The following is a 13,450-nucleotide window of genomic DNA, read 5'->3' as shown; positions in this document are numbered from 1 at the left end:
ATAAATGTCTCACCCATTAAGGATAATTACAAAGTTAAAGACTAGGGCTCTGGGACAGGGGTATTGTACTCTAGGAATAGCTGGCCGCTCCCACAGGGTAGCCAGAAGTTTACAGAGAAGGCTGATAAGAGAGGAGGAGTAGACACACAAGGTCACATAAGGTGATGAGTGGCATTGAAAGAGGTTTAGGAGTGAAAACACTTAATTGTCATATTCAACCTCCAATGCTTTACAAAAGGGTGATGTTGCTACTAAAAAGACATAACGGCATATTGGCATATTGCCAATGTAAAAATCATGAAGGCCTACTCAGGTAAGTGCAAAAGATGATGAGACTATTATTTTGACAGCTCAAGATGCTCCTCCTCATTCTTGGCAGTACTACAGAAGTGCATTACTCGACGAACCATCAAACAGGCAAAGCGTCAATACAAGACTAAGATCGAATCGTACTACACCAGCTCTGACGCTCGTCGGATGTGGCAGGGCTTGCAAACCATTACTGACTACAAAGGGAAGCACAGCCGAGAGCTGCCCAGTGACACGAGCCTACCAGACGAGCTATACTACTTCTATGCTCGTTTCGAGGCAAATAACACTGAAACATGCATGAGAGCACCAGGTGTTCAGTGAAGACTGTGTAATCTCTCCGCAGCCGATCTGAGTAAGATCATTAAACTGGTCAACATTCGCAAGGCCGCAGGGCCAGACGCATTACCAGGACGTGTACTGCGAGCATGCGCTGACCAACTGGCAAGTGTCTTCACTGACATTTTCAAACTCTCCCTGTCCGAGTCTGTAATACAACATGTTTTTTATTTATTTTTATTTCACCTTTATTTAACCAGGTAGGCTAGTTGAGAACAAGTTCTCATTTACAAGCATAGCACTGTGAACAGACAACACAGAGTTACACATGGAGTAAACAATTAACAAGTCAATAACACAGTAGAAAAAAAGAAAGAAAAAAAAGAGACTCTATATACATTGTGTGCAAAAGGCATGAGAAGGTAGGCGGATAATTACAATTTTGCAGATTAACACTGGAGTGATAAATGATCAGATGGTCATGTACAGTTAGAGATACTGGTGTGCAAAAGAGCAGAAAAGTAAATAAATATAAACAGTATGGGGATGAGGTAGGTAAATTGGGTGGGCTATTTACCGATAGACTATGTACAGCTGCAGCGATCGGTTAGCTGCTCAGACAGCAGATGTTTGAAGTTGGTGAGGGAGATAAAAGTCTCCAACTTCAGCGATTTTTTGCAATTCGTTCCAGTCACAGGCAGCAGAGAACTGGAACGAAAGGCGGCCAAATGAGGTGTTGGCTTTAGGGATGATCAGTGAGATACACCTGCTGGAGCGCGTGCTACGGGTGGGTGTTGCCATCGTGACCAGTGAACTGAGATAAGGCGGAGCTTTACCTAGCGTGGACTTGTAGATGACCTGGAGCCAGTGGGTCTGGCGACGAATATGTAGCGAGGGCCAGCCGACTAGAGCATACAGGTCGCAGTGGTGGGTGGTATAAGGTGCTTTAGTAACAGAACGGATGGCACTGTGATAAACTGCATCCAGTTTGCTGAGTAGAGTATTGGAAGCTATTTTGTAGATGACGTCGCCGAAGTCGAGGATCGGTAGGATAGTCAGTTTTACTAGGGTAAGTTTGGCGGCATGAGTGAAGGAGGCTTTGTTGCGGAATAGAAAGCCGACTCTAGATTTGATTTTAGATTGGAGATGTTTGATATGAGTCTGGAAGGAGAGTTTACAGTCTAGCCAGACACCTAGGTACACCTATAGATGTCCACATATTCTAGGTCGGAACCATCCAGGGTGGTGATGCTAGTTGGGCGTGCGGGTGCTGGTAAGCGAACGGTTGAGAAGCATGCATTTGGTTTTACTAGCGTTTAAGAGCAGTTAGAGGCCACGGAAGGAGTGTTGTATGGCGTTGAAGCTCGTTTGGAGGTTAGATAGCACAGTGTCCAAGGAAGGGCCGGAAGTATACAGAATGGTGTTGTCTGCGTAGAGGTGGATCAGGGAATCGCCCGCACAAGAGCAACATCATTGATATATACAAAGAAAAGAGTCGGGCCGAGAATTGAACCCTGTGGCACCCCCATAGAGACTGCCAGAGGACCGGACAACATGCCCTCCGATTTGACACACTGGACTCTGTCTGCAAAGTAGTTGGTGAAACAGGCAAGGCAGTTGTTAGAAAAACCGAGGCTACTGAGTCTGCCGATAAGAATATGGTGATTGACAGAGTCGAAAGCCTTGGCCAGGTCGATGAAGATGGCTGCACAGTACTGTCTTTTATCGATGGCGGTTATGATATCGTTTAGTACCTTGAGCGTGGATGAGGTGCACCCGTGACCGGCTCGGAAACCAGATTGCACAGCGGAGAAGGTACGGTGGGATTCGAGATGGTCAGTGACCTGTTTGTTGACTTGGCTTTCGAAGACCTTAGATAGACAGGGCAGGATGGATATAGTTCTGTAACAGTTTGGGTCCAGGGTGTCTCCCCCTTTGTCTCCCCCTTCCAATCCTTGGGGATCTCAGACGATATGAAAGAGAGGTTGAACAGGCTGGTAATAGGGGTTGCGACAATGGCGGCGGATAGTTTCAGAAATAGAGGGTCCAGATTGTCAAGCCCAGCTGATTTGTATGGGTCCAGGTTTTGCAGCTCTTTCAGAACATCTGCTATCTGGATTTGGGTAAAGGAGAACCTGGAGAGGCTTGGGCGAGTAGCTGCGGGGGGGGGGGGGGGGGGGGGGGGGGCGGAGCTGTTGGCCGAGGTTGGAGTAGCCAGGAGGAATCAGACCACCATAATGCCTGTGCCCTAGAACACTAAGGTAACCTGCCTAAATGACTACTGGTCCGTAGCACACACGTCTGTAGCCATGAAATGCTTTGAAAGGCTGGTCATGGCTCACATCAATACCATTATTCCAGAAACCTTAGACCCACTCCAATTTGCATAGCACTCCAACAGATCCACAGATGTTGCAATCTCTATTGCACTCCACACTGCCCTTTCCCACTTGGACAAAAGGAACACCTATGTGAGAATACTATTCATTGACTACAGCACAGCGTTCAACACCAAAGTGCCCTCAAAGCTCATCAATAAGTTAAGGACCCTGGGACTAAACACCTCCCTCTGCAACTGGATCCTGGACTTCTGGTCGCCCCCAGGTGTTAAGGGTAGGTAACAACACATCCGTCACGCTGATCCTCAACACAGGGGCCCCTCAGGGGTGCGTGCTCAGTCCCCTCCCTGTCTACTTCCTGTTCACTCATGACTGCACGGCCAGGCACAATTCCAACACCATCATTAAGTTCGCCGATAACACAACAATGGTAGGCCTGATCACCGACAACAACGAGACAGCTTATAGGGAGGAGGTCAGAGACCTGGCCGTGTGGTGCCAGAACAACAACCTCTCCCTCAACGTGATCAAGACAAAGGAGATGATTGTGGACTACAGGAAAAAGAGGACCGAGCAAACCCCCATTCTCATTGACAGGGCTGCATTGGAGCAGGTTGAGAGCGTCAAGTGCCTTGGTGTCCATATCACAAACAAACTAAGATGGTCCAAGCACACCAAGATAGTTGTGAAGAGGGCACTACAAAACCTATTACCCCTTAGGAGACTGAAAAGATTTGGAATGGGTCCTCAGATCCTCAAAAGGTTCTACAGCTGCACCATCGAGAGCATCTTGATGTTGCATCACTACTTGTTATGGCAACTGCTCAGCCTCCGACCGCAAGGCACTACAGAGGGTAGTACGAACGGCCCAGTAGTACATCACTCGGGCCAAGCTTCCTGCCACCCAGGACTATACCAGGCGATGTCAGAGGAAAGCCCACTAGGTCCAAGAAGCTTCTAAACAGTTCTACCCCCAAGCCATAAGACTCCTGAACACCTATTCAAATGGCTACCCAGACTATTTGCAGACTATTTGCCCCCCTCTTTTACACCACTGCTGCTACCTACATGTACATATTCCCTCAACTAACCGGTGCTCCCGCACATGGACTCTGTACCGGTTCCCCCCTGTATATGGTCTCGCTACTGTTATTTTACTGCTGCTCTTTAATTACTATTATTTCTTATTCTTATCCATATTTTTTTAGCTGCATTGTTGGTTAGGGGCTCGTTAGTAAGCATTTCACTGTAAGGTCTACACCTGCTGTATTAGGCACATGATACTAATAATATTTTATTTGATTTAATTTTATTGAATGTAAAATACGCACCAGGAATATGTGATGCCAGGCCAACGATGGTTAATAAATAAAGATACATCACTCAGGCCGTTTACCATTGAAAAAAATGGTCAGTTCTGTTCTACTTAACTTGGTGTGTCTCCCATAGACAGTATTGCCTGGTCTCCGTAGTTTATTGACTTCCACTTAACCAGAAAAAAAACGGCTGAAGAAACTGCGTGTGGGGTGACTCGCTTCCTTTTCCCTCTTTGGTCAGGGCGAGGAGTGTCAGCAATACTTCCTGAAACACCTGTTTGTCAGGTAGTGCACACTGGGTAGGCACAGCGGAGAAACTGAGTCACACAAAAAAAATGGACGACGAGTATCCGAAACGCAAAATTTGACAAGACTTGACAATCTATTCTAACTTTTTCTAAAGCCCTACATAATTTTACTAAAATGGTTTGGCTTCAACACAGGATTATACGTTTGAACATTGTCGTGTTGCTGTATTTAATGGTTTCTTTTGGTGAGTACAACCCTCTCATTTGTCAAGCTCGTTTTCAATGTCACAGATCAACGAATTTGCGAGATTAGACTACCTTTACACAAGCATTTGGATTGTGGGTGTTTTTATAGAATCCTGATTTTGTACCTTGTATAATTGTCTAGGCCTACTTTAAAAAAAAAGAAGCTTACATACAAATTCTTTATGAATTATTGTTAGAATTATTATAATAAGCCACGTGTTTACCTTCATAGTTAACATAATATATGACTATGTATTTATACAACCTACAACATTTTGAATAGGCTACTATGTATCCATTTGTGAATAGCCACTACCAAATAATTATACTGCATGTTCACAACAAACCAAATTGCGCCTGAGGCTAGGTTCCTTACAACAGGAATGCAAGTATCATGTCATGTAAAATTCATAAGACTCATGGCTTTTTCCCTTGTTTTCAATTTCACTCACGTTTTGAAATTGAGTTTAAAGTACCCTGCGTCCAATTCCAAGCAGCCATTATCTAGAACTGAGAATATGACTTTTGGGTGAGGTCTACTGACATTGATCAGATTTATATAACTATTGGTTAGACAGTAGGAGGAGTCATTTCCTGTATGTTTGAGACGTATAGTACATGCGATGGGCTCAAAGGGTTGCCAATTTTCTCATCAACAATTAGAATGTCAACCGCTATCAAGCATCTACTGCTCTTCAGCTTGAAATACTTTGTTCAACACGATTGCTACCTTGGTTATGAGATTAGCTTGTTCATTCTCGGTCCACTTTACTCCAAGGTGTTTTGTAATAGTGCAGGATATCTGCATACCCTATTAGCCCTCTGATTCTGCTCTGTACGATGTATTTTACATCACTCAAATATTTGTAGTTCGCAGTACTCGGACTGTCTCTTTGTCCTTAGAGAGAGTTCTTGTTTTCTTCTTTAAAAAAAAACAACATTCCTTTGAATATGTGTCCTTCACTTGTCCAAGGTAGAATAATTGTAATGTACTGTTGAAGTCTGAATCTCTGTACCACATGCAGGCCTACAGTATGCTGTATGTTAAATGATACGTTTGCATTTCCCTGTGTGGGTTGGAGTTCACATGGAAAATACAGCATTGAATCTATGGGTTTGGGCCTGTTTTGAAATATAACACACATTATGTAAATGTTTTGTATTTCTTTTGCATTGCACAATGTCTGCATTGGCAACGCTCATCACAAGGAATACGACTACTACTGTAGGCTGTGTCGTTATTGCCATGTTTGCTGAACGTTGATGGAAAGATCAACAGCTGTTGTTGTTTGTCTGCCAATCCAGGAATTGGTAAAGGATCATTTTCCGTGTGCCACTTTAACACGTACACAACTTGTTATGCAAACTATTAGAAAATCAGTTCCTCCACACATTATACAATGGGCTGTGCAGAATTAGTTTTGTAAGCACATTCTAGGCAGACGTGCATTGCATAGAGAAAGTAGATTTAATACCTCGGCTAATAAATGTTTGAGATTTTGTTTCATTACTTGCGGTTATTATGTCTGTATGCTCTCATTGTCCAATGGGGGGGGTAGACAGAGAGAGAGAAATAAACTATGACACTATTACTGTATGCTCTCATTGTCCAATGGGGGGGGGGGGGGGTAGACAGAGAGAGAGAGAAATAAACTATGACACTATTACTGCTACAACTAGTAGTCTTGTTGTCAGATGGTGCCAAGAAAACAATGTTTCCCATGGAAAGTTCATTAGATTGTGTTTTTTTCCAATTAATGCCAGGCAGTGTACAGAAGGTTTGATGTTGCCATCTGGGTACTGGGTTAATACTGGGTCAACAATGTGGGCCTTTGGGGTTACCTTTGACCTTTGACATTGTGATTATACACAATTGTCAAATGAGAACTTTAGCTTTATTCTGTTTATTTGCGTTTCGTTTATGTGAACTACCTTGCTCTGAAATGATTCATCTTTTGACTTCTACAATGTATTTAGTTCCCAACTGGATTTCACTTAAAATTCTGTGCAATCGTCTGCCCTTTCTCCTCCTTAATCTATCTTCCTCATCTGACCACCTCCCTGCCCTGCTGCCTCTCTCAGTGCTGTGCCCTGTGTCAGCCATGACAGTGAGCTCCCCTGCAGAGGTCCATTCTGTGAGGGGCAATGCCGTCACCCTGACTTGCACCTTCACCTCTACCAGCCGAGCCACCAGCCGTATGTCAGTGGACTGGTCCTACAGGCCCCAGACCGGAGGCCCTCCGCAGGCAGTAAGTACGCACCATAGAAAGTGAATCAGTATATTGAGTTGATTTGTTAATAAAGCACACATTTGATGAAGAACTCTTGTGCTTTTATGTCCTGGCATGGGTACACTGAATATGGCTGCTGATACGTTGACTTTAATTGTGACGCCCATTCTAGTAATTCTATTTCTCTGAAACCCTTAACCCCTGGGAATATGACTCAGAAACCCCAGGCAGTTAGTGGCAGGAATCAGGATCACTCTTCCACATCTTGGTGATGTGGTAAATGTATGTTAAATGTATGCCTCGAGCTGGAAGTTGCGAGTCAGGGCTCCGACACAAAAGCTCCCCTAGATCCAATTTCCTTGTCGATACTCTGAGTGGCTGACCGCGTAAGTTTTTAATTCCATTTGGAGGGGCCGATAACGTATACGCTATGTAGTTGTTGGGATATCATATCCTATAGGAGCGCTCAGCGCTAAGTGATTGCTAATGTGCTGTGGCTCCCTCGATGGGGTAATAGAAGCTGTTGGTTTAGTCATTAAGATGTAGTAGTCAGGCCTACTGCTGTGTCAGTGTTTGCAGATAGAGTGGGTTCTCACGTCACTGACACAAACCCTTTATCCTAGGGGTGTGTCGGCTTGTCCGAATCCTGTATAAGCATAGCTGGGTTGATCGATACCAGGGTATACCGGAATCCAACAACATCCTTGGTTTCATTTCTTTATTTACTTGGAACAAGTTTGTTCTGTGCAACTATAGACGGATTGTGAAACGTGTAGAACATTTCGCCGCATAGCCCCACAGAGCTAGCCAACACAACGGAGCTAGAAAGTGAATTTGTCTCTCGTGGCACGTTTGTTTCCATCCAATTTCATTAGTGGATTCGGACACTTTTATTGACACAATCGTATATCAAAAGGCACTGTGAATAAGCATTTGAAAAAAACTATCAGAAATATAATTTACCAGCCAAGGCTTGAGAACTATGAATTGGTGGTGTGCTTCAGTCTCCCTGCATAATTATCAATATCTTGATGAGAATTCATTTCCAGGACTGAAAAGGCAGCTCTAGCAACAGACAGTGATGGAGGACTTGTGATTCAGTTCCTCTGAATGACACTGCATGAACAACTCCAGTCAATCAATGTCTTGTATAAGACGTGATCAAATCAATTCAATATTCATTTAAATGCAATTGCCCATGATCCATCAGGTTTTTATTCAGTGAGTCAGTACCGTTACGGTAACAGCAAAGCTTTTAACCACAGGCCCTAACATTGCACCCTGAGTGCCGGTTTCCCGAACCCAGATTATTCCAGGCTTGAAAATCATTCTCAGTGGAGAATCTCCATTGAAAGTGAGTTTTAGTCCAGGACAAGCTTTATTCTGGGTCCGGCTCTGAATGTTTCAGAGGCACTTGGCTGTGTATAATCTCCATTTGGCTAGGCGTAACCTGTCTGAGGTAGGCTTGAGTGTTTGTCTGGGTTGACTGAGTGTAGTGATTAGATTTAGTATGCTGTCTGTATCAGCCCTCTCAGCTCTATGGCCGTCTGAACTGAAGTGCCTCCTGGAGAGCCCAGCCCATACAGAGCTATAAAACAATATAACTGTTGAGCACCATTGATTGTTAACAGGCCTGCCTGCCGTGTGTTCGTCTTTGTGTATATTTTCTTGTGATGTTTATTCCCTATGTGTAGTTTGTTTTCTCCAATGTGTCTCTTTGACATTTCTTATTGTCCCCCTACTTTGTGAAAACAGTGTTAGTGTGATTGATGCAGTGTTTCTGTTGTCTGTGTCTTGTAAAGTGGCTCTGTAGTTGCTACGGTCTGTGTAACACTGTCCTGCCCAGAGCCGTCACAATCTCTCCTCTTCTCTTTGTTCCCCAGTTCTTCCACTTCTCCTCTCTGGCGTTCCCTCCGCAGGAAGGACAGTTTAACGGGCGCGTGAAGTGGCTGGGCAGCCCGGCCCGGGGCGAGGCCTCCATCCAGCTCCTCAACGCCTCCCTCAGCGACAACGGCACCTACACCTGCTCAGTCAGGAACCCCCCTGACGTCCACGGATCCCCCACCTCACAGACCGTCCTCACCGTGACGCCCAAAGGTGAGGCAATTACTTCGAAAAATGTATGTTTAGGGAAAATGCATGGATGTCAATGGGACGCTTGAGAAAATGTGCATCTCAAGTCAGGATTTGGCTCTTAATTGTAAAGGTGATTTGTGGGTTCACACTATTGACCTTAGGAATGATGACGTGTAGAACATGACTCTATGAGAATTGTGGCACTGGGGAGATATATTGGGCAGTAAAACCTACTACCTCGTGTTCAATACTGGTATGGTTGGGCGCATATTTATTGGCACCTTTTTAAAGACTTCTACAGTAGATTTAGGCACGTATGTGCTACCGATTGAGTAATATTTTCCACAAAGCTTAAACAATCCCTCTTTTAAGAAGCATTTAGGGGTTTCTTAAAGCAGTTGTACACGAGAGGGCGTGCTAAACAACTTTTTTAGCACGGCTGTGCTGCGGTCATAGGTAATGAGGCGGATCTCGTACCTAAAGAGATCCGAAAATTGTTAGCGTCACCACTTTGCGCTGACACTGAGTGTAAATGTGGTTATGATGAACCCTCTGCTCTCCACAGTGCTCGCGGTTCGTTTCACGGACGTGGCAGTGCTTCTAGCCTTCATTCTGCTTCCTTCCGCCATCATCACGCTGGCTCTGCTGGGTCGCATGTGCTGCCCTCCGAGGGACAAGAACCAGACCCAGGGTTACCACTCCCCTATTGAGGTCACACCCGAGTGAGTGGATTTACTCCTCAATCAGTGCACCAGTTCTTCAGGACATCCTAGACATATGGTTTTAAAGAAGTGATATGGTTTCTGGTGAAGGGAGCCTCCAACCCTGACTTGCTGAATGGACATGGCTTTTTCTCAATGAATCTTTCCTTGATTCCTTGCGTCTTCTCTCCTCCATCTCAAAATGCGTTGGAGAAGAGGGCCCAAGGGGAGGGGCAGTGGACCTTTTCCTTCAATACGATTTGAGAAGGAGCTGAGCAGAGAGGATGCGAGGAATCAAGGAAATTCATCATATTCATTGAAAAACTGACTTTTGCCAATATAGAAAATTACTAATGCTGACCGTTTTGTGATTTGACCAATTTGAACTCTATCATCTTTTTGACAGAGATGAGCCTGGCTTCAAGCAGATCAACCGCAAGCAGAAAAACACGACATGTTGTGACCTATATTTTCTGGTATGGCCTTTCTTTTTTTTTGCTCATGAATTACTTAGGGGCACATGTCTCGCCCGATCAATTACATACTCCTAAATTTTACATGTCGTCTACGTCTGACAATATGAGACGTCCATGAAATATTTATCTGTTACCCCACTTCCTGTCCCTAGGATTCCGACTATGAGGATTACTACATCCACAAAGAGAGGCCTCTGGCTCAGGGAGAGACCATGGCCGTGTCTCAGTGCTAGAGACCCCTGGTGGCGGTGCTCTGTAAGGACAGAGGCCCCCTCCATGCCTTGCCAATGGGAGTGGCTGGCCAGAATTCTCGCTTATACTGTTTGTTAAAAATGCCAAGATTCCTGGACTTAGTTCTGTCTCACACATCAGTATCCACTCACACTCCTCCCTTCTCTCATGGCTTGTCAACAGCTGATTCTACTGGTGGGATAGACATGGATCCAGTGCCTGACACATGGACACACACATGTTTTGCACTATACTATAAACATTTCTGGATAGATTTTCTTATTATGAAGGAGATGCGTATATTACTAAGTTATTGTCTGCTTTATCACTTTTGTAATGTAGAATGATTGTTTTTGTACAGCTATTGTGAGAGTTTTTGTTGAACTATTGGACCTTATGGAATCTATTGCTAGAATTGTAGACAGTCTTTATCTGTGGCTACATCTGCTTCATTGAGTCCAATTAATATTATTTGAAACATATATTTCAGAGTTTGTGTTACATTTGAACCCGTTGGTATAACTCCATTCAGGAGTGGACCAACTTTGACTTCTGATTTAGATGTTGAATGAAGTTACAGGATTTGATTTACATGTTGGAATTTGGATGTACAGTGTAGTGAATGTTGTTGAATGTATGTATGTGCAAATGATTGAAAAAATGATGCTTAATAAAATACATAAATGTTCTTGTCCGTTGGTAAAATGGTTTGTCCATTTACCATGTAAGTTGAACTACAGTACATTTTCAATAGTGTCGGTCTCTAAACCTTATCGGACTTAAATTGGCACCCACGCTGTTTGAAATCCCCATCCATGTTGCTGGTGTAAACTACACTGAAGTCAAATATAAACGCAACATGTAAAATGTTGGTCCCATGTTTAATGAGTTGAAATAAACGGTCCCAGAAATGTTCCATACGCACAAAAACCTTATTTCTCACAACTTTTGTGCACAAATATGTTTATATCCCTGTTAGTGAACATTACTCCTTTGCCAAGATAATCCATCCACCTGACAGGTGTGGCATATCAAGAAGCTGATTAATCAGCATGATCATTACACAGGTGCATCTTGTGCTGGGGACAGTAAAAGGCCACTCTAAAATGTGCAGTTTATCACACAATACAATGCCACAGATGTCTCAAGTTTTGAGGGAGCGTGCAATTGGCATGCTGACTGCAGGAATGTCCACCAGAGCTGTTGCCAGAGAATTGAATGTTAATTTATCTACCACGACCTTCAATGTCGTTTAGAGGATTTGGCAGTACGTCCAACCGGCCTCACAACCGCAGACCACTTGTAATGGCGTCGTGTGGGCGAGTGGTTTGCTGTCAACAAACACAATTGCATTTTATCGATGGAGATTGGAATGCACAAAAGTACCGTGATGAGATCCTGAGGCCCATTGTGAGGTCAATTTTCTTTTAAGGAATCTGTGACCAACAGATGCATATTTGTATTCCCAGTCATGTGAAATCCATTGATTAGGGCTTGATGAATTTATTTCAATTGACATGGTTGCATGTTGCATTTATATTTTTGTTCAGCATAATAACCTAGAGCAGTCCAATAAATTAGTCATGAGACTCATTTAGAATATTTTAATTTTATTATAAAATAAATAGCTTGTCAGATTCATTCCTCAGTCCAATTGATTTTGTCGTTTCATCCTAAATTATTTATAAGGTGAAATAATTATTTCTACCCTGTTTGAACTACCATGGCAACACATTTGTGGTTGATTCAGTGATTCATATAAATCTAGAAGGACCACTGGTTTATGCTATTGAGCGTAACCATATTACAGTTTGAACATCTTGAAGAACAGTCTGGCCTTAATGGCCATGTCCTCTTATAATCTCCACCTGGCACAGCCAAAAGAAGACTGGCCACCCCTCAGAGCCTGGTTCCTCTCTAGGTTTCTTCCTAGGTTCCTGGCTTTTTAGGGAGTTTTTCAAAGCCACAGTGCTTCTACATTTGCATTGATTTCTGTTTGGGGTTTAAGGCTGGGTTTCTGTATGAGCACTTTGTGACATCTGCTGATGTAAAAAGAGCTTTATAAATAAGTTTGAATGATTGATTGACACAGTTCATAATAATAGATTTGAGTGGCTGGCTGGCTGGCTGGCATGCAGGCCACAGTGGTGGATGGACGTCTCAGTAGAATATTGTAATGATTTCCCTGTGAGGAGGAGATGTGGCATAATCCTGCTGCACATGTGAAGACAGAGCAGAGCCCCTTGGATCCTGTCTTCGTGTGTCTGGAATCTGCCCCCCTCCCTCTCTCCACCTCCTCTCTCCCCCTCTCTCTGGTCAAAGAGGGGGTGGGGGCTCTCACCACAGCATGCTTTGTGCCTGGTCATCACAGAAGATTCTGCGCAAATTTGGGCAGAGAGGAGGGAATGGAGCCTGGCTGCTGCCACACCCGGCCTTCCTCCTCTCCTCCATAGCCACGCCACTGTGAGAGCTTGTAGTGTTTCCATGTGAACAGAGCACTGAAGAGAAATTGAGGTGTGTAAGCAGTATCACTCTGTTTCACACATCCTCATTGGCAGCAACATGCCGGTGTCTCTGCCAGAACAGGGAATTGGCATAGGTAATTTAGACTGGAGCTTGGCTTATTTATTGATCTTTACCAATAGCACTGACTGAGTGGGATTTAAGCAGGAAATACCCTCTTTAAAATAAAAGCTATTCAACAGGGCCACCGCCCCAGTGTATGGAGGGAATTCAAAAAAGAGAGAAAAGCAGAAGAATGGGAATTGTCTGTTGACAGATTGGATGTATTCAGTCATTCACACTAGGAGACGTGTATAGGGTGGGGTTGTAGCTCTCGCCAGTGCAAGGCTGCATGCCGGTCGCCTGTGGAGGAGAGAGGGGGAGGGAGAAGAGGGGGATAGGTTCATCACAGAGAGAGAAGGAGGGGGTGTCGGCGTGAACAGAGGGAGGGGAAGGGAAGGAGGGGTTTTAAAGGGTGGGCTTGTAGTCATTGTTA

The 13,450-nt window shown here is 44.1% G+C and overlaps 1 protein-coding gene across 1 annotated transcript; it reads left to right on the top strand.

The window, feature by feature from the left end:
* The first annotated feature begins 4,441 nt into the window (after positions 1-4,441).
* Positions 4,442-11,140, top strand: LOC115141615 (myelin protein zero-like protein 3). The gene is made up of 6 exons (XM_029680648.2): positions 4,442-4,736; positions 6,820-6,986; positions 8,852-9,065; positions 9,610-9,766; positions 10,152-10,221; positions 10,374-11,140. The coding sequence occupies exons 1-6, from the start codon at positions 4,667-4,669 to the stop codon at positions 10,452-10,454; spliced, it is 759 nt and encodes a 252-aa protein (XP_029536508.2). The 5' UTR covers positions 4,442-4,666; the 3' UTR covers positions 10,455-11,140.
* The last annotated feature ends 2,310 nt before the right edge of the window (positions 11,141-13,450 follow it).

This window comes from Oncorhynchus nerka, linkage group LG14, assembly GCF_034236695.1.
Source record: "Oncorhynchus nerka isolate Pitt River linkage group LG14, Oner_Uvic_2.0, whole genome shotgun sequence".
NCBI classification, from domain to species: domain Eukaryota; kingdom Metazoa; phylum Chordata; class Actinopteri; order Salmoniformes; family Salmonidae; genus Oncorhynchus; species Oncorhynchus nerka.
The sequence above is the reverse complement of the archived record's forward strand: the minus strand, read 5'-3'. Positions and strand labels throughout refer to the sequence as shown.